The 20,013-nt window shown below is 45.8% G+C and overlaps 8 protein-coding genes across 8 annotated transcripts; 3 read left to right on the forward strand and 5 right to left on the reverse strand.

The window, feature by feature from the left end:
* Positions 1-769: 769 nt before the first annotated feature.
* TREMEDRAFT_30137 (uncharacterized protein) lies at positions 770-2,547 on the reverse strand (the record flags this gene model as incomplete). Its single annotated transcript, XM_007003833.1, has 7 exons — positions 770-1,122; positions 1,187-1,318; positions 1,377-1,638; positions 1,684-1,857; positions 1,902-1,995; positions 2,051-2,216; positions 2,289-2,547. The coding sequence occupies 7 exons, from the start codon at positions 2,545-2,547 to the stop codon at positions 770-772; spliced, it is 1,440 nt and encodes a 479-aa protein (XP_007003895.1).
* A 1,086-nt stretch (positions 2,548-3,633) lies between these two features.
* TREMEDRAFT_15985 (uncharacterized protein) lies at positions 3,634-5,425 on the forward strand (the record flags this gene model as incomplete). The annotated part of the gene is made up of 11 exons (XM_007003737.1): positions 3,634-3,742; positions 3,789-3,844; positions 3,895-3,964; positions 4,009-4,020; positions 4,071-4,110; positions 4,155-4,238; positions 4,339-4,367; positions 4,408-4,534; positions 4,574-4,778; positions 4,876-4,973; positions 5,167-5,425. Coding segments are annotated over 11 exons (1,089 nt in total), but the record flags the coding sequence as incomplete, so codon positions are not given.
* Positions 5,426-6,046: 621 nt separating this feature from the next.
* Positions 6,047-8,948, reverse strand: TREMEDRAFT_13269 (uncharacterized protein; the record flags this gene model as incomplete). The annotated part of the gene is made up of 9 exons (XM_007003735.1): positions 6,047-6,096; positions 6,319-6,366; positions 6,515-6,562; positions 6,626-6,757; positions 6,930-7,041; positions 7,242-7,559; positions 7,804-8,056; positions 8,350-8,437; positions 8,489-8,948. Coding segments are annotated over 9 exons (1,509 nt in total), but the record flags the coding sequence as incomplete, so codon positions are not given.
* Positions 8,949-9,341: 393 nt separating this feature from the next.
* On the forward strand, positions 9,342-10,015 carry TREMEDRAFT_18980 (uncharacterized protein; the record flags this gene model as incomplete). Its single annotated transcript, XM_007003746.2, has 2 exons — positions 9,342-9,643; positions 9,715-10,015. Coding segments are annotated over 2 exons (603 nt in total), but the record flags the coding sequence as incomplete, so codon positions are not given.
* Positions 10,016-10,403: 388 nt separating this feature from the next.
* Positions 10,404-11,655, reverse strand: TREMEDRAFT_61683 (uncharacterized protein; the record flags this gene model as incomplete). The annotated part of the gene is made up of 6 exons (XM_007004078.1): positions 10,404-10,489; positions 10,644-10,753; positions 10,935-10,953; positions 11,049-11,123; positions 11,249-11,262; positions 11,627-11,655. The coding sequence occupies 6 exons, from the start codon at positions 11,653-11,655 to the stop codon at positions 10,404-10,406; spliced, it is 333 nt and encodes a 110-aa protein (XP_007004140.1).
* A 540-nt stretch (positions 11,656-12,195) lies between these two features.
* Positions 12,196-14,146, reverse strand: TREMEDRAFT_30002 (uncharacterized protein; the record flags this gene model as incomplete). Its single annotated transcript, XM_007003817.1, has 6 exons — positions 12,196-12,384; positions 12,558-12,679; positions 12,862-13,080; positions 13,345-13,415; positions 13,624-13,705; positions 14,032-14,146. 6 exons carry the CDS (start codon positions 14,144-14,146, stop codon positions 12,196-12,198), a joined length of 798 nt encoding a protein of 265 aa, XP_007003879.1.
* Positions 14,147-14,726: 580 nt separating this feature from the next.
* On the reverse strand, positions 14,727-16,065 carry TREMEDRAFT_29606 (uncharacterized protein; the record flags this gene model as incomplete). The annotated part of the gene is made up of 4 exons (XM_007003780.1): positions 14,727-14,840; positions 14,962-15,084; positions 15,166-15,320; positions 15,417-16,065. 4 exons carry the CDS (start codon positions 16,063-16,065, stop codon positions 14,727-14,729), a joined length of 1,041 nt encoding a protein of 346 aa, XP_007003842.1.
* A 321-nt stretch (positions 16,066-16,386) lies between these two features.
* Positions 16,387-20,012, forward strand: TREMEDRAFT_68365 (uncharacterized protein; the record flags this gene model as incomplete). The annotated part of the gene is made up of 9 exons (XM_007004226.1): positions 16,387-16,727; positions 16,853-17,456; positions 17,609-17,877; positions 18,047-18,140; positions 18,229-18,436; positions 18,621-18,736; positions 18,820-19,347; positions 19,439-19,746; positions 19,877-20,012. The coding sequence occupies 9 exons, from the start codon at positions 16,387-16,389 to the stop codon at positions 20,010-20,012; spliced, it is 2,604 nt and encodes an 867-aa protein (XP_007004288.1).
* Between the last annotated feature and the right edge of the window lies 1 nt (position 20,013).

A 20,013-nucleotide genomic window follows, 5' to 3' on the forward strand; every position in this document is an offset into this window, starting at 1 on the left:
CCCGAGTACTTTCTCTACTGCAGAAGATGTCAGGCATGGATGAAGATACAATACGAGTAGAGTACGAGTACTCTAGGGTGAATTGTCAAAAACATTCCACCAATGCATATTTTGTTCTCCATCGATTACCCTCCCTCAAAGAAAAATCTATCAACATAAAGATCCAACTTGTACAAACGTAAAAACATGATCTCAATAAACCATTTCCATCAATCGAATTTACTAGGAAGAAAATCATGAAACATATCCATAATCTCGTTGACCCACATCACAAGTTTCAACTTCATCCCCGTCCTCGTCTTCCTCTTCCCCCGGAACATCATGTGCAGTCAAAGGGGAATCGAGATGTCGTGTAGGGGAACCCTCTTTATCGAAAGCATTAGAAACATGAGTTGATCGAGAAGGTTCATCTTGGTCAAATCGACACGAGATAGCAATAGGATTTACACCCATTCTTTGTTGCCAATGTTCGTGTTCAGGACAAACTGAGATCAGCCTTCGTACGGTGTTTACCAACATGATCGAATCCGCCCCTCTGCATGGTCTCAATCTGGCTTATGACTGTAGAGCGGATGTCTGTCCGGGACGAAATTGATATCCTAGGAAACGGGAGCATGGACGATGGGAGAAGGATGAAAGAAAGGGATAGAAGTACCCACGTGAAAAACGTGTAGGAGGAATACCTTGACCAAATTGCATTTCTTGCAATTTCTCACCAAAATACGCTTTGTCTAACAATCAGTCATCATCTCACTATATTGTGCCACATCTATATCTCAGAGAAAGACGACGACGACTCACGTTTGCCATCCACATACGTATGTAATAACCCACATTTCCCATCGGTCCCTTTCAACAACCTCACCGTTTCATCCTCCTCCGAAGCCAAGAACGGATGTGTCAGGGCTGCCTCGGCGGTCAGACGTCTTGTAGAGTCTAACCGGAGCAACTTGCCACACAAACTGATTGCCCCTGATACGGCCTCGATGTGTTCTTTCGCCGCTGTGGGAGATACGTGCGGTAAGGGAGGTGTATACAAATGTGGATTGAGACGAAGAATTAGACTTTCTAAACTTTGAGGAGTATAATCAAGAGTAGGAACGTTGCTCAATATCGTACGATCTTACGTCAACATAACACAGATCATGATGAGATATACAAGACTCACTATGTAACATTGCTACACGTTCCATGGCTGTTCGACCGAAGACTGCGCAAAGTTCCATTAAAGCTTCGATATCGTCGCTGGAATTGAAAATGGGAAATTTTTGAGTCAAGATAGAGAGGAGTATGATCCCAACGGACCATATGTCGATAGCTTGACAATGTCAGCAACGTCCTATCGTCGTGGGACTAGCAAGATGTGAAACACTCACCACCAGTCTGATCAGGACATTTGATTAAGACTTCCGGAGCTCGAAATCCTCTAGTACCAGCACGATTCGCCTTGAGAGCTGGTCGTTTATCATCATGAGGTAAACCGAGCCTTCCTTCGGCCAACTTGGCCCTCTTTCGGGCATCGTAAAGTGCCTGTTCCACGATCGGGGTATCGACTGTCGTCGTCTTAGTGCCGTGTAGACTTTTGAGTGTCGCCGGGGAGTGTTGACATGTCGCTTTCCTGGGTGGAAAATAACGCTCCTGGTCAGCATGAACCAATTAAGCTGACACTCAGAAATGACTCACCTCCGCTAATCCAAAATCAACCAAGACACCAGTCCCTGCCTCGTAGTCGAACAAGAAGTTCGCAGGTTTGACATCCCTATGGACGATTCCGCGTTGATGGATATCTCTCAGGGCTATTAGTATTGCTCGCATATATAATCTGATATGGGGGAGATCCATATGACGGTAAAAATGCTAAACGTCAGCTTGGGATGCAACATCGGAAGAAGCAGACTAACTCGAAAGTCATCGCTGGGATGATAAGGAAGCACAATGATGACTTGATCAGCTTCTCGAAAAGCGGTGATGAGCTGCGAGACATTTCGACAGCCCCTAGTCATCAGCTCGACTGGTGACTCAACGTCGGGAAAGTGATATGTGACCTCACCGGAGAGATTCCAAGATGGCAATTTCGTTCTCTATTCGCTGTGGACTACTGGTGACCAAGACTTTCTTCAAAGCCACTTTGCAAGGTCCCTTTCCGTGGGTCCAATAAGAGTTAGAGTGCAGTTCCCATCCCTCATCTCGAGCCAAATATACAGAAGAAAACGTTCCTACGTCATCAGCCCAGACTTTTCACTATATTCCTATCCGTATCAGATTGCAATGATGAATATGAGACGTACCCTCTCCCAGCTTATCCACCACTTTGTAATATCTTTGTCGAGAATCCGAGAAACACATGACCTCGTCATACAAACCTCGTATATCTTTCTTGATAGCCGTTCGCTCCATCGGTGGTCGATGATCCATCTCATATTCATCTGTATCTCCTGAATGATAAGTCTCACTACTGGTCATCCACTCAGAGGGAACTTCCTGGCTCGAATGTTGGGACCAGTCGCCTTCTACACCTCTCTCGTCCAGAGGTTTGTCAATGACCATGGTCATCTGATCGGCAGGTTTTTGGGGGAAAGGTAGAGAAGTTGTAGGAATCCGTGTATTATTTGACATTTCAGCAAAGGGCTCCCGCTTTGGGGCTGATTGTGGACGGGGTTTAGGAGAGACATGCGGTGTAGATTGTATGGATTGTGATAGGTGTTTTGTGACCGGTGGCTCCTCCTCATCAAACTGACTTCCGGTAGGGCTTTGATCATTCACGAGGGCTTCTTCTGCTACCCAATCTTCGTTCTCATCTTGGTAGCCAATACGACCGTCTGATCTGAGAATAATATGAATGCCACGAGGACAGGTAGCGATGGCTTCACTTTGTTCGGAGAAAAGTACGCTTGGTCGTTCTCCACCTTCATCGCTGATGAGGTTAGACGGTGGGCTTTGGGCTGAGATACCTACTCGATCGCGCGTTTCATTGATCTGCTTGTCGCCTCCACCAGCAGGTGATAGAGGCTCGGATTCTCTAATGGGCGTTGGTTCTCTTACGCGTTTGAGTTGACGAGGAGAACGGGGAGAACGGATGTCCAAACTTCTGGCCCGTTTGCGCTCCAAAGTAGGGTCGGATGTGGATCGACTGGAAGAAGAGGGGTAAGAAACCCATGTTGAGTTGATGAGGGGAGGGCAGATAGGAGCAAGAGGCATGATTTGTTAAGGTGAGAATGGGCGCCAAGATGACAGCAGAGGGGAGGGGAGGGGAGATGCAAACGCTGTTGAGTGGGTTTACTTCTAGTTACTACTGCAAAGAGAAAGTCGCGTGGAAGAAAGAAAGTGGGAGGATCGATTAAGAAAACAACAAAGTGTGATCGAGATGTTTCCGTCGGAAAGAAGTGTGGCAAAGCTTCCGAACACGTCCATCCAACCTTGAAAGCTGCTACCATCGGCCATGTCTTACATCTTACCCCTACCACCTCAAGTATCCTCCCCTAGTTTCCCAATACGTCAATTACTCGACCACGGCCATAGTCCCCACATCCTTGAACCTACTCATGCTAACCTGATACCTTATCTCTTCAACTCATTCCACCCTTCAAATTCTCATCACAACTCCCCTTCAATATGAGTGGCAACTCTGCGAACCAACATCATTGGTCGGGTGTTCTCTCTTCGGCTCTCGATGCGGTGGGACATACCCCTCTCATCCACTTGAAGCGTATACAAGAGGCTCAAGGTCTACAATGTAGACTATGTTCGTCCTTTCCTTTGTCCTCACTCACATCGTCACTGATCGACAGTGGGCAAAGTTGAATTCTTCTCTGCAGGCGGATCGGTCAAAGATCGTATTGCCAAGGTGAGTCTTACACAAGCGATTAATATTCAATACCTGAAGCTGATGGTTAGCGAATGGTTGAGGAAGCGGAGAAAGATGGAAGATTGATACCCGGCAAAAGCGTCATCATAGAGCCTACCAGTGAGCTCCTCAATCATACATCCACTCAATTGGCTGACAAGCAGGCGGTAACACAGGTCAGCTTTGCAACGAATTTCATTGTCTGACTCTCGACTGACTCTGTCAGGGATGGGACTCGCTTTGGCCTCCGCGCTAAAAGGATATCAGTAGGTTCTTATCTTTGCACCATGTGGGAGGAATTGATCCCGAGATGCATCATAACCCTTCCGGCAAAAATGAGTTTAGAAAAGGAAGTTATGCTCCGTGCTCTGGGAGCTGAGATTGTTCGGACCCCGTAAGTCTCCCAATTCAAATTTGTCCATCCAAGACTGATGAACAGTACCGAGGCAGCGTACGTGAACCTCTGTCTAACTCTATAGCATATACTGAAAGAGCAGTTGGGATAGTCCCGAGAGTCATATAGGTTGGTTTGACACTGTTGTTGAGATTGTTCCTGATTCCAGGTGTGGCCCACAAACTAAGAGACTCCATGCCTAATGCTGTGATTTTGGACCAATATAGTAACCCCAACAATCCTCTTGCACACTACCACACCACCTTCCCGGAAATCATGGCAAGTCCCTCGTTCTGGTACCGGTGCCGAGCTCATAGGTAGTATTCTCTGGAAAGTTCTGACTTTGAAAACAAAGAAATCGATCTGATCGTTGCGGGTGCTGGAACAGGAGGGACGATAACAGGTTTATCGGATGCTATACGAGATAGGGAGAAAGCTTTTCCAGAGAAGAACAAGACGACGGTGGTAGCTGTTGATCCTGTGGGTTCGATCTTGGGTGGTGGTGAACCTGGAAATTATGCAGTGGAGGGTATTGGTTATGTGAGTTGACCCATCTTCTCTACCTTTTAAATATATTTGCAAAGACTTGGGAAAGTGGGGGCTGAAAATGCAAGAATTGATGAAAGCTGACCATCAGGACTTCTTCCCAGAGGTGCTGAAACCCGACGCTCCGTCTATCGATGATTGGGTCAAAGTGAATGATGATGAGGCGTTCGCCATGACCAAACTCATGATGTGAGTCTTTTCAGCATCCACATCCATGAACCCTCATGGGATTCGTCGAATGAGAAAGCAGAGACGGCTTCTTCCCCTTCCTCCCTCTCACACTTCCTTCGACTCTCTTAGTCAGGTCGTAGCAGATATAGTATAAAAAGCGGTGACTCAAGATGATTTGATCATTATCGCGATATCGAAACTAACGTGACAGACGAAAAGAAGCTCTTTTCGTAGGAGGTTCATCCGGTTCCGCTCTTGCCGGTGCTCTAAAATATCTTCATTCCCCTAAAGGTCAATCTATAGCTTCCAATCCCAACGCAAACGTCATCATCATCCTTCCTGACGGCGTACGGAACTACCTCTCGAAAGATTGGTTCTTAGAAGGAGCGCAAGGTCCCTCTAATCCTTTACGAGAGAAAATGAGGGAGATTATCGGTCGAGAATTGGGTGATGCGTATGGTACACGATCCGGAGTACCTAGTACGAGGAAAGAAAAGAAGAATGAAGAAGCTTTGAATGGAGAAGCGAGCGATAAATTGGGGTCGGTACATTTGGAAGATGTAGTTGGGGAATCTAAGTGATGAAGATGAGGGAAAGTGAGTGATTGTATCTATTGTTTTTTCAAATTGTTGTCATGTGTTTAATTTGTGTATATGCACTGGTTCGTGTCATTATGATACAATGTGTAGTATGACACGTTAGAGTACTCTACCCGTACTCTACTCTCTTATGTCAATAAGAGTGACATCTGGTGGTGATAAATCTCATATTTTGTCATGATACATTTCGTCGCTATCGTCGTTCATGTTGTCTGTATCATCATCGTCGTCGTCGTCGTGCAAACCAAGAGCGGCAAACCTTCCACTTGTATCCTCCTCTGATGAATCACTCTCTACTTGTCGATGACGATCAGATAAGTCATTTAAATGTTCTGCCGATCCTTCTGACTCTTCAGAATCGGACCGAGAAGTATCAGACCCAAGAGATTCCTGGTGAAAGGACGGAAGTGGATGTTCCGGATCATCTGACAGATCGGTAGGTTGTAAAGAAGTTAGGATACCGAGACCTTCTCTAGAAATGGGATTGGAGTCAGGAGGCCAGAAATTCCATCGGAGTTTACCATCCGCCAAAGCTCGCATCACTGAGATCAGCATGTGTACTTCGCTCGTTCACCTTCAGAACGATAAACTGTATGATGGAAAGATTGGACTTTTCTCGAAACGACGTCTGCCTCAAAAGTAAGTATGTACTAGGAGATTGCAAAAGCTCAAAGGTTTGTGTGACGAATGATCACATTGATGATTGGCTATTCCCAGAGACAGAGGAGAATTAGGTATGTGATTGGAGAGAAAAAAAGGCTTACTGTGATTAGCAGCACGATTCGTATCTGGCCATCCTCTACGGGCCGTCACTGTCATCAGCCCTTTTAACGTTCTCATTTCCAGTCTTCCTAATAACCTATTTGTTGAGACAACGGGAGATGGAGTGTGAATATAGTAGGGATGATGAGTGGACGAGATGATTTGTCCTAACACAACGGATGGAAAATATGAACTCACACCAGCCTCTGGCTAACGCATGAGCTTCCATGATAGTCCCCGCGGTGACTTTCTTCCTTTTGACAACCTTTTCAACTTTCTCTTCTGTAAGTCGTGGTGTACGCCAAGTACGTTTATCCGCATATGGATCTTCTGATGATTCTTCTTCCGGAAGAGAGAGCTTGAAAATATCTTCAAGAGGGAGGAGAGAAGCGGTAAAGTGGATACATGATGGTAAAGATGGGATTTGAGCGATGGGTAAGACTGTATTCAATCAACCCAAATACCTTATCGTTCAGAAGATAGAGTGCATTGTATGAAGAGCGAAGACAATCGCGATTGTTGATAAGAGAGATTGGTGAGAGTGTCAGATAAAAGTTGAGGAGAAAAACGAGGAAGCAGGAGGTGGATTCACAGGAGAAGTGAAAGGACGTACCTCCCGCAAGAGCCTGTAGTTCATGTGGTACGAGTGAAGGACATACTAATCCTGGACAATCTACAATTTTGACCAACTTGGAACCCCAGAAATGAGTTTGGAAATGTTTTGTCTGCCATCAGTATTCAACATTCAACTCTATGGTATTCCCATTCATCCCACAATCCTCCTCTATACAGGACAGCTTGATGAAACTCATCTCGTCGAACAACCTTTTCAACTGGAACCCTACTACTCTGCACAAAATTTGTTGCATGTCTCGTCTGGCAAACTTGTGGTGTGGGTTTGAGATGCTGAAGAACGATGACTCACCTTCCCAGGCGTTTTCGACGCTCGGACTTTATGTTCACCCAACAGCGCGTTGAGTAAAGACGATTTCCCAACGTTCGGTTGTCCAACTAGACCAATGGTGAGCGGTGAAATATCTTCCTCTGTTTGCTCGTGCAGTTTTTGTGTCTGTGTCGTTAGTTGATTGGAGGTGGTGCCGGGTACGAGTCGTTCCCAGGGAATGTCAGAAACGAGTGTGGATTTGTTGTTCTGCTTCGAGAGTAGACGAGTGTGAGATTGTCGGATAGCTTGTACGAGGTCGTGCAGGCTATCCTGAGGTATGTCGGCTTTATGTTTACCTTTCTCTGTGCCATTAGCGGTGGTCAGAAGGGAAGCACTGCATGAGAGATGATGTCATATTTTGTGATATCCGGCCCCGGGGCGAACGAGAGGATGGTAGATTCAGATGGAAACTCAGCAGACGAAGTGACGGCCAAAGCATGGAAAAGAAAAGAGGGGCAAAGAAGTGGAGAAGCAGAGGAGTGTCAGGCTACATGTGATCATGGGGTTGGATAGAAGTTGGAATGAGACACAAATAAGATAAGACACCTAAAGCTTGAGAATCATACGATCGTACAGGTACGACCTCTACATCTCCTCCCCAATATTCTTTCATCCACACCATCCATTCTTTGACTGCCAGAGGGTCAACAAGATCTGATTTGGTGAGTAAGAGTATGATCTCTTTCTTAGGTTGAAGATCGTGGAGGTATGATCGAAGTGAGGGAGGTAGATGAAGGGGTGGACAACGAGCGTCGAGAAGGACTAAAAGGATGTGAGATTGTTCTGATACTCTCCATCTGGGAATCAGTAAGTGAAATACCTCCCTAGCGTACCCTCTTGTTTATTGGTTCAATCGTCAGCCAGGATTTAGTGGACAATCCTCCTTAAGTGGTAGGTCCCACATTCATGCCACCTTTGCTGACGGAATTCCGGATTAAATGGCAAGCTCCTTCTTGTACTCTCCTCCAGGAATGACAGGACATGTAGAAGGAAATAAGAGATGATTTCAGGAAAGACGCTACTTCCTTCGATATCACAGACACAGATAAGAAGACAAAAAGTCAGACAAAGTGGGCAGTGTCTGACTCACAATTGTCTCCACACTTCTAAATTCGTTTCGAACCAAGGACTACTCCTTGGCCATTCCTCCTTTTTCTCTTTCCCCAACTCTTGTACCTCTTTCCTACTTTCCATCCCATCCTCCTCTTCTCCCACTATAAAATCTCCACCATCTTCCTCCAAATACTTCTCCACCAATCCTTTACTCCTCTCCAACCAACCGAGATACCAACCCTCCTCATTCCTCTCCACCTCCTTTTTATTCTGACCAGCTCTGAACTTTGGTCTTCTAGGACATTCCAAACCTCCTCCATCTAACCATTCCTCCCTGAACACACCTCGTTCCTTCCTTACAGGTCTATCTATAGTAGTGGTGAAAGCTAAATCTCTAGTAAGTGAGAGATATTCAGGAGAAAGATGTATGAAAGAAGATTGTAATTTTGCAGCTTTTTCAATATCTTTCTTAGTCCCTAAAATTGCGGATTTTCCGACTCTACCAGTTGGACGTTTAGGTCTCCAAGTTGAGAAATCATTTTCTTGAGGAGGAGGAGATTCTCCACGTTTGATAGCTCTGGCAAGACGGAGTTGTTGACGTTTGGCTTTGGCCGAGAAGGCGATTTTACGGGGCATAGGGAAGTTGATAAGTCTTTTTTTGGTCACACCTCTTACTTTACGCTTCTACTTTTTTAAACGTTGGGTAAAGCTATACTGTATTAGAAGATTCTCTTATCCCTGATCTCCGTGGACCACTGAGAGGAAGGTAAGGGGTGATGAAGTTATAATGAGGAAAGTAACAACAGGTCAGGTATTTATGGTGGTGTGAAAGGAAAGACGAGTCAAACGTTCGGATCCGAAAATCTGGAGCCCCGCATTTCCCCTCTCCGATCGGACCGGATACTCTACGAAAATACCCCTCTGACTGAGTTACCCCATCTCCATATACCTTACACCTCCTCATGTCGCTTTCTGATAACGATAACTCTTTACAAATTAACAGTGTAAGAGAATATGTCAATCATCACTCTACCCCCACTTTCCTCCCTCTCTGACCCTATAATCCTCACCGAAGCTCTTTCTAAGCTCTTCGAACCTTCACATCCACTTCGAACTCTCCTCGTCCCTCAACTCCTTCCCATCTTACGTACAAACACCCCGACGACCTACTTCGAACTCATCGATATCTGTGTGACAATATCCAAACGATGGAAATGGGAAGAAAAAGCAGAATTTTTATCTGGTCACCCTGAAATTGGAGCACCGGCAATTGGGATATCTAACACGGAGCAAAACAAAGCAGGTTTGACTTCCCAGGCTGTATTACGTCGGTGAGTTATATTCCTCTACGTCTGATGCCCGTCTAGAGGTAGAAGAAAGAGGTCAGAAGACTCATGTTTAGTCTGAAACATCTGAATAGTCTTTATCGGATCGTGTTCCCAGGTCTGGTATATATCACTTTCGTCAATGGTAGACCTAGATCGGATATCGTACCTGAACTGGAACGTATCATAGGGATCACCCCTTCGCCCGCTCCAATACCAGATGATTGGCCTCTGGACATACCAACTCTGGATAGTACGGAGGTGAAGGGGCTAATAAGACCGTTCGGGAGTGAGGAATGGAAGGAAGAATGTGAGAGAGGTTTGGGAGAGGTTTGGAAGATTGCTCGAGCCAGGTTGAAAACGATGGATTTGGAGTGAGCTTGTATCCTGAGTATCTCACTCATCCTCTCATAAATCTTCGATCAGTCCCCTCTTTTTGAATTGTCGTCCGGTGCAGGAGTCAGTGTGTAGACTGGGGAAGGCAGCTTAGATGAAGGTCAGCCACGAGAAATTGAGTGAACGATGGGTTGGAAGGAAGGGGATTAGATGATGTAGACACAGCAAGAATACGACGACTTCTTTACATCCAGAGATCATACCTACAACAATCACTATGATCACTTTCGAACTGATTTCCTGACTTCCCTAGCTTTCCGAGATCAATACAAACTCAACTCATTCCATTTACTGACTTCAAACGCATGACCCAACTCACTCAATATACAACCTCCGCTTGTGATGCATGTCCACTTGGACAAGCAACGAATCAGAAGTTACTTCCTCCATTGTTCTTATTCTTCGACGACTTTTTGCCTTCTTTATGAAGCTTGACAATCTGTTTCTTCCATCCGACTAGAATGTCAGCTTCAACTGAAACGCCTCTCATCTTCACGACTGTGTTTTCACGCGAACACGACAGGCTTAGATGTCCTAGGCTATATCACTAAGATGTTGGAAAGAGAATGAGTAGGAGATGAAGCGGAGAGGGAATGAGAGAAGCACTCACAGCATGACTTGCAGTTAGAACTCGCATGGGCTTTGCACATGATCGAGTGATCCTTGTTTGAGCGATAATAAGCGGGCATCTCAAGTGGGGCACGAGGTGCTGGATCAAGTCTGTTCGTAAGCTACCTCGACTGTTTGTCACAATCACTATCTTTCTTCTTGTCTTTCTGATCCCTGGAACAGCAAGAGTCGTGACTCAAACGGCTATGACATGGGAGATCGACGGATGCGACTTAGGAGAGGAGAGGGGGGAAAGAAGGCAAGTGGAAGATTAGACCAAAGATTGACATACCCCATCATAGCATCGTTATCTAAGCATCAGCATCTAGAATGTATAGCACGAACAATTGTTGCCAAAAATTGTGAAGATGATATCGGGATGAGAGAGAAGACCGAGACGACTAACCTTCCCTGGCATCAAAAGCGCATTTAGTACAAACTTCAAGTCCATGTTCGCAGAACAGGGCGTCGTTCACTTCGACTGGATGTCAGCTTGACGGTTTCATATTCCCTCGCCTCGAGAGGTCAACGAAAGTTCATTAGGTGGTATATGGTAGGATAATTTGTGTGTGTGTGTTTGGGTGGGGGGGAGGGCGAGTGACCAACTGGAAGAAGTAGAACTACCCGTCAGCGTTATATCTCATGAGCCTGGGACCATTGGGTATTCAGACGACTCGACGAGCGACGAGCAGAGATAGTCACACGACTCATGGTCCCAGTAGGATAAAGTGTCTCCATACTAGTCACGCCCCTCGAAGGCTCAAATAGATAATCAACACCATAATTGAAAGTCTCACGGGTCAACGAGTTCATGGGTCGATACCAAGTGTATAGGTGAACGGAATGTACGATATATCCTCCCCGAACCCCAATTCATTGACTCGACAACCGACGATTCGACCGAAGGAGGGAGGGCGCAGTCACATCATACAGGCTCATAGTGGTGGTGTTGAAGTACGAGTATTGAAAAAGGTATAAACTCACTCTGTCGGAGAAGTCCCAAGTTCAGTCATATCGATACTCACTGTAGAGTACTCTAGTCTACAATCAACGGTTCTTTGATAAAAGGCAAATGAGTAGATGAAAAGGAAAGAAGCAAGACGGAAAGAGTCGGGGGGTTGAGGTCAAGGTACAGTAGATATAGTAGTCATTGGTCCGTCTATCCCTCCTCTCCCTCCCCACTCACTCACTCGGCCAAGGCTCATGTCGCTAGAGGTAAGAGGGGAGAGGGAAAAGAGAGGGGGAGAGGAATGCTTGGGCCCCGCGCCTTACCCCACACGATCTAACGGATCAATCCGGGGAAGATGGTTACCGGGACGGTGGGGGACCGGTAATTCCACCCAGCCGGTTAATCGAGTATGTATCCAGTTCGTAGTGAATACTCATTCGTGACCGTGGGAAGATTCTTGTTGCATGCTCGTGGGTATTCCACACTGTAACTTCTACTGCACAGACCTGGTGTGAAAAGATGAAAAGAAGTCGATGATATGTGAAATGGATGAAGTTATTGTTGTTAAAGATATCGTAATGATATATACAGAAAAGACGTTGGATCACCCTCTCTTCTTCCCTTTACCCCTCGCTCCGCTAGCTCCCCAAGCACCGATGACAGCATCCATCACATCTTTAACACCATCGTTATTCCTCACACTCGTGAATAATGTCGGACCGCCTTCACGCATTTTAGCAGCGTCGCGTCTCATGACATCTAAAGAAGCTCCAACGTAAGGTGCTAGGTCGATCTGAAGGTGAGCACTACTTCGTGTCGCATGTCACAACTTCTCCCCAACAGAGTGAGGGGATTCATAGGTAAGAAAAGGCGAGTTTACTGGTAATTAGGGAAGTTAGGTCGAAGGTGATGTATGATAAGAGAAACTTGGATGGATCGATATGAGGATATGTGCTTTGAACTCACTTTGTTCACCACTAACAAGTCTGATTGTGAAATACCTGGACCTCCCTTACGTGGGATCTTATCACCTCCACTGACATCGATAACGTAGATAATGTAGTCTGCCAATTCACGAGAGTAGTTGGCTGGGTATCAGATTGAACCCGTCCCGAATGTTCGGATGCAGACGTCAAAACCATTACGGATCATCATACAAGCATGGATGTGGACCAGCCAAATGACTTGTAAGGCGACGAATGAAGAGTCACGAAGGCAGGGACGAGAAACAAAGTTCATAAAGGAAAAGTCAGAAGGTGATTTAACTTACCAGCAAGATTATCTCCCCCACTTTCGACAAATAACAATTCACATCCGAAACTCTCCTGTAATTCTTCCAACGCATGTAAATTGGCAGATATATCTTCCCTTATCGCCGCGTGGGGACATCCGCCAGTCTCGATGGCTCTGATTCGTTCGGCTGGAAGAGCTTCATTACGGATGAGGAATTCTTGGTCTTCACGAGTGAATATATCGTTTGTGACGGCGGCTGGCAGTTAGCTGATGACTGTTTTTCTGCCGACTACTCCGTCTGTGTGTCATGACTCGTAAACGTGACTTCTCCAAAGCTCGTCTAATCGAGCGTAACACAATTGCATAGATTATTCTGAAAGACTCAAGAAGTGAGGGAGGAGGGGTTCGGAGGGGGGTTACGAGGGAAGAAAAGGTGACACATATATAATGACCAAGGTGAAGTAGAAAAAGTCGTATGCCATAGTCCAAATTCAAGACATGTAGGGGAATAAGAACTTACCGATATTATAATCCTCTCGGAGACCTTTACAAAGTGCCAACAACAATGCGGTCTTTCCTGATCCTACCGGACTGTCTGTCAGTGCTAATCCTTCTTCAACTATGAGTTACACAGTTCTTCTCTCCCACACTGGTATCTCCACCAACACGCTCTTACACCGGATGTTCAATCAAAACCTCGCTCCGAAACATATCATAGACTCCCGTTTTCTAAAGAACTATGACATATGATGTAAAGGCCAGTGGCCAGTGGGATGTAAAGGGGGAATAACCAACTCACCCTCCTATTCCTATGGTGAACGCCCTTTCTTTCCAATCTCTCCCTGAATAATCCGGCATATCCCTCTCGGAAAACTTCCCTACTAATCAGCGCCTCCACCTTCGTTTTTGCTCATATGAGCAGCTAATGAGCAACAGAATAGACCTCTCATCTGTGCGCGTCCAAAAGGCCAACATTTTCCTCGGAATGTAGAAATCGGAATGTGATTCAACCGCGTTGATCCCTACTGATTCACTAACGTCCAATCTGATCATCCTCTCAGTTTCTACTCTTTTAAACCAACATCAGCAAGAACTGATCAGTTTGGAGACTACAAGGACAGATGAGCAGCGGCAGATCAGGAGCATGAAATTGGAAAAGACATCACGTCAAAGATTGTACCCCGAACATATCAAGATAAAAACCCACCGGCATGTTCCAAATGTTCATGAGTATGTCCATGTTCAGGAGTCCATTCACCACCATGAGTATGAGAAGTTATGCCACCATCATGAGAGTGAATCCCATTTGATACACCTGACATGATCCTTATATCCCTTTGGAAAGTAACACTCTCGCTGGAGATTTGGGAAGTGGCCGAGGTGGAAGTGGATCGGGAAGTATGGGGGGAGTGAAAGGGTTGTGTGTGTGTTGCAAGGTAAGAAGGGGGATCAGTTGTGGTTGGAGAGTGAGAATGGAGGAGAGGAGTGAGGGCTTTGGTTAGTTGATGGGGGGAAAGTGGATATTGTTGGGGGTTTGACATGCGGTATTAAAGCTTAGTCCGTGGATCGATCCGTGGGGCCCGGAGATGATTTCACCTGAAATATTGTTGCTTCCGTTCTATTATCCTAAGTCTATTTCAACCGGGCTTTGAAGAGATTTTTTTATACAGCACGTAAGGATCAAGAGGAATGATATAAATCAGCAAATAGGACGTGCTTGTCGGATGTCAAAGTCTCCAAGAGGGTGACAGGTCATCAGGACGGCTTGTGCACGACTTTGGATCGGGGAATAGGCGGCACCGGACCGGTTTCTTCGAGCTACAAGCTACAATACGAGTTGAAAGTAATCATATGCACGGATAAATCATGACCTTTACCAATAATCTATGAAGATCCTCATACTTAGCTCATGGAAGTCTTGTCGAGATAATCAAGTGGTCGAGTGGTACATTCCAATGATTTACGTTTATCGATAGGTGTGATCAGATGATTGTAAGCTCTGACCACTTTGTCCGACTGTTTTGTCAGTGAGATCACTCATTGTGTATTGTTTGCTACCAGACCATATTTGATGTCTTAGGCGCGAAAGTCGGAGCACAGCGGGGTGGGAATGGCGGGCAGGAGAGGAACAACCGACCAAACCATCTTCCCAGGAGTACGCAACCCACGGATCTGAAGATTCACGTTGTTCGTTGACCTGCATCCTCTTACGGAAGTCACGTATAGAACCTGATCCATCATTATCTTCGTCATCCAGCAACTGTCCATTAGCATTTGGTGCTGACAGAGCACAAAAGCGAGATGAGGTAAAGATGAGATGTTGTGTGTCTGCGATACATACCTTTTTCACAGGAGCCGGTCGGACATTCTTGCCTTTCTTCTTGGCCTCTTCTTCCTCTTCTTCTTTCTTTTTAGACGGAGCAGATAAGTCATCTAAGTACGCGAGGGAAGTACGAAGTTGCATTTGTTGAGATACGGGATGCAAATGAAGAGCACCTGAACATCAATTTCGTGACCCAGACAATCAACCCTTCGTGTTCCTGTTCCTACCTCCATTTCTCACGAGAGCGGCGTGTTGAGGGTAACCTTCACTTTGTAGTGAAGTATGAGGGGGAAGGATGACATTGAACAACTCACCCTCATGTATCACACCACAATAATATCCCGATTTATGTGGTAACATCTCACTCTTCAACCTCATCTTTTCACCCCATTTCTCCTTCTTCTTCCCTTTCTTCCCCTCTTTCCCACCGACGACCCCATCTTCATTCCCCACATCCGTCGTAAAAGTCAGTTCAGAAGCTTTCTCGTACCTCCAAAACTCTTCATCTTCATTGACAGGTACTTCCACTTCAACCCTTCCCACATCTTCCTTGACTCTTAGAGATATATGTTTTCTTCTTTCCCTCGCCCATGAAGACAAGAGAGCTTTTTGAACGAGAGGATATTGGAATAGTGCTAAATTGGGGAATAATGAAGCGGAGAGATAAATTGGTAATTCTTCTATAATCTCGTCATCTTCCGGTGATGTTATATGCTTGGGTAGAGGACGAGAAGAGGGAAGAGGTGGAGTTGGTTGAGAGGGTAGATATGTATTTGACGGACCGGGAACATCGGCGTCCATAGGTTCGTCATGAGCTAGATGGGGACCAGATGATTCAGGAGGTTCGGGGTTGGGGTCTATCGTCGATTGTGTGGCCTCTATGACGGGAGAGGAAGGAGCGGTGGTTTTGGCTGGCATATTGGATGAATGTTCAAGTCGAATGGTTGATTGTCGGTTTATATCGTCTAGATACAGTATCCTGAATGGATTCTTGTTTCAATAGGCAGCAAATCTGAACCCCAGCTGGTCACACATTCACGCAGCGGTGATGGGAACACTCAACATCTCGTTACCATCCCACTACTCTGAACATTCGACTGACTCGCGGGATCAAAATCTTCACGAATTCGCCACCTTTCAAGCTCCTTTCATAAGTCAAAGAATTCACACACCTCCTCTTCACTTGTCTCTTCATCCACCATTCGGGACGGCGAACGTATAGATCACACTTTGACACCCATGTCTCGCTCGCCGTCCCCCGCTTCTTCTCTCGACTACTTTGAGTCGTCAGGCTCAGCATCGGAAGACGACTATGTACCACATTCTCGTCGCGCTCCTCGTAAAGCCGTCACATCCGCCGCCGGTCCATCGAAGAAGATCACTCTCAAGTTCAATCTCTCCGCTATCAACCAGTCCATTCAAGCTGCTGCGGAACATCCTACAGAGGGAGCTATAGAGGATGATTATCTGATGGGCAATGAGGATGGGGGTAATACTCTAGGAGGTGCAGATTTTTCGAATCAGGATTTGAAGAAGGATCATGCTGCAAGGCCATTATGGGTGGATGAGTATGGGAATATGTGAGTATAAACATACACATCTACCTCTCCAGTCCTGCTTCTGATACCTCACATTGAAGCTTGAATCTTGACATGGGGAGAACGTCGGACATGTCGAGTTGGAGTGGACAAGCTGACATATCAAGAATATTGGAAGCTTTCGCTCCCCTAGCTCAAGCCGCACAAGATTTTCTCATAGCCATCTCTGAACCAGTCTCTCGACCTGTTTTGATACACGAATACAAAATCACCAAACCATCTTTACATGCTGCCATGTCCGTAGGACTCGAAACTAAAGATATCATCGAAGTCTTAGATCGTCTTTCTAAAATCTCCCTCCCTCAAAAATTACGGGTCAGAATCACCGAATGGACATCATCATATGGGAAAATTCGACTTGTTTTAAAGCATAATCGATACTTTCTCGAGTCTAGTGTTCCTGAGTTCTTGAAAGTATTACTGAATGATCCTGTCATCGGTCCATGTCGAGTGGCGAGGGAGGATGAACAAGGTCAACAAGTATTCGGAATGGAACGTGGTCCGGTTGCGAAACGTGATTATCTCATACCTGGAACTGAAGAAGCGAGGAGGGCGGAGAAAGGAGATGTGGGTGGGGAGAATACGGTTGCGCGTGCGGGAGGAAGACCAGGGGATGATGTGATAGGGGCTGTCATCGGGGTAGAGGAGACCGATGAGATTGTGGAGGAAGATGAGGTTCATTCGTTTGAGGTGGCAGGGGAGAGCATGGAAGTGAGTGATTTTGGGTTCCACATCATTCTCCCCATTCGTCCACAGAAGCATATTCCTAACCTCTTATCACGAACGATAACAACATAAAGCCAAAGCTGGGGAGTGAGCGGTGGGCTACGGGCAATATCATGAAGGATGCTGACACCATCTAGGTAGTACGACGTAGATGTACAGATATAGATCTTCCTGCCTTGGAAGAATACGATTTCCGCAACGATACGATCAATGCCAATCTAGACATTCAACTCAAACCTATGACCGTTATCAGGTCATATCAGGAAACTTCACTAGCTAAGATGTTTGGGAATGGTCGTGCGAGGAGTGGGATCATCGTCTTGCCCTGTGGAGCAGGTAAGACGTTGGTCGGTATCACCGCGGCGTGTACAATCAAGAAATCCACTTTGGTTCTGTGCACTTCAGCGTGAGTGGGCTGACGTTACTCGTCCCTCTGTCCTTTCTGGACTTGTTCCTCATCAATAGCTCCCTCCACTCTCAGGTTCCTATCCAACCACTTGTTGGTCGAGTTACCTCACCTGGACATCATCAAATCCTTCGAATATTTGACCAATGACGGCAACGCTGAAATGCAGCGTTTCGGTCGCACAGTGGAAACAACAATTTATTCATTTCTCGAACATTTCCGAAAGACAAATATCGACCTTTACTCAGGGCGAGAAGGAAATGGTAAGCTTGCTTCTCTTCTGACCAACCGATCCTGTTCCCCCTTCCAAAGCTTTCATGAGAGGTATTCATTGTACGTCACTGATCCCAGTTTGCCGGCCCGGCTGGTATCGTCATTTCGACCTATTCCATGATTGCCAAAACGGGTAAAAGGGCACATGACGCCGAAAAGATGATGCAGTTCTTACGAAGTCGGGAATGGGGTTTCTTGTTGTTGGACGAGGTCCATGTCGTTCCTGCTGAGATGTTCCGAAAATGTCTGAACAATTTCAAAGTGCATGCGAAGTTGGGTTTGACCGGTGGGTTCTAGACTCTCTCGTCTCTACATCTTCCCTTTTTCCATCCATATCGTCACCTTCCGTATTTCACTTCAGCTTTGGTATTCAAGTCGTGAGCTGGTAGCACGCAGTCGGGGTCTTTCACGTTCTACATACGAGATTTGTCCGGGTGAACAATCTTGGGAGGTGGATAGCTGACAGGAAGCGACACTGGTTCGTGAAGACGACAAAGTCAAGGATCTGGGGTATCTCGTGGGGCCGAAATTATACGAAGCCAATTGGATGGATTTGGCGAAAAACGGACATATCGCTACTGTTCAGGTACGTCCAATTCCTCAATATCGGCATGCTGGAACTGGGCGTCTAGACGGCTAGAGCATAGTGACCATCAGCTAATCGTTCAGTGCGCAGAAGTATGGTGTCCCATGACCCCCGAATTCTACCGAGAATACCTCCGAAATCCATCCCGTAAACGTATCCTCTTACACGCCATGAACCCAAACAAGATTCAAGCTTGTCAATTCCTCATCAACTACCACGAGTCAAGAGGGGACAAAAACATTGTCTTCTCCGACAATGTTTACGCCCTTGAAGCCTACGCAAAGAAATTGGGAAAATCTTTTATTCACGGTGGAACACCTGAAGGGGAGAGATTGAGAATCTTGGCAAGATTCCAACATGATCCTAATCTCAACACTATCTTTTTATCAAAAGTGGGAGATACTAGTATAGATTTACCAGAAGCTACTTGTTTGATTCAGATTTCATCACATTTCGGTTCGAGAAGACAAGAAGCACAGAGATTAGGAAGGATATTGAGAGCGAAGAGGAGGAATGATGAAGGTTTTAATGCTTTTTTCTATTCTTTAGTTTCAACAGATACGCAGGAAATGTATTATAGCAGTAAAAGACAGGGATTCTTGATTGATCAGGTAGGTCATTCTTCATTTGCCATAACATGATGTGTCTTATTCTTCACCTCAGTGAACACCCTCGACTGAGACCACATTAGCTCACACTCAGGGATACGCATTCAAAGTCATTACCGAGCTTCACGGATTAGATCAATTACCTAATCTCGTATTTCCAACTAAACAACAACAGATCTCTTTATTGGAAGAAGTGCTCAATACCGGTGATAACGCTTGGGAAACGCAAGATCATTATATGCGTTTAAATCAAGGTAAACATGAACGTAAAGCCGCTGGTGCTCAACCGAGCTTGTCAACAAATGCGGGGGGTTTACCACAACCTCAAAGGTTTATGGCTCCTTTGGAACATTTGAGTGGAGGTCAGAATTTGAGTTACAAGGAACAGAATAAGAGTTTGAAGTGAGTTATATTCCTTTCTAAATGCTCCCTTCTTTTGCTTGGCCTGGTTGCCTTCATTCGGTCTCCTTTTCTTCGATACAATAAAGTAGTTGATTGTGATTTCGTTCGGAGAAGATGACTGATGTGGCAGTAAAGAACTTTCGAGAGAAGATCGTGCGAATAAACGACAAAGAGGGACGGGGAAAACGGGACCTCAACATACATTGTTCAAAAAGAGAAAGATGGAGATTGACGCTGCTAAAAAACGAGCTTCAGGACAACCATGAG

This window comes from Tremella mesenterica (assembly GCF_000271645.1).
Source record: "Tremella mesenterica DSM 1558 unplaced genomic scaffold TREMEscaffold_4, whole genome shotgun sequence".
Classification (NCBI taxonomy): domain Eukaryota; kingdom Fungi; phylum Basidiomycota; class Tremellomycetes; order Tremellales; family Tremellaceae; genus Tremella; species Tremella mesenterica.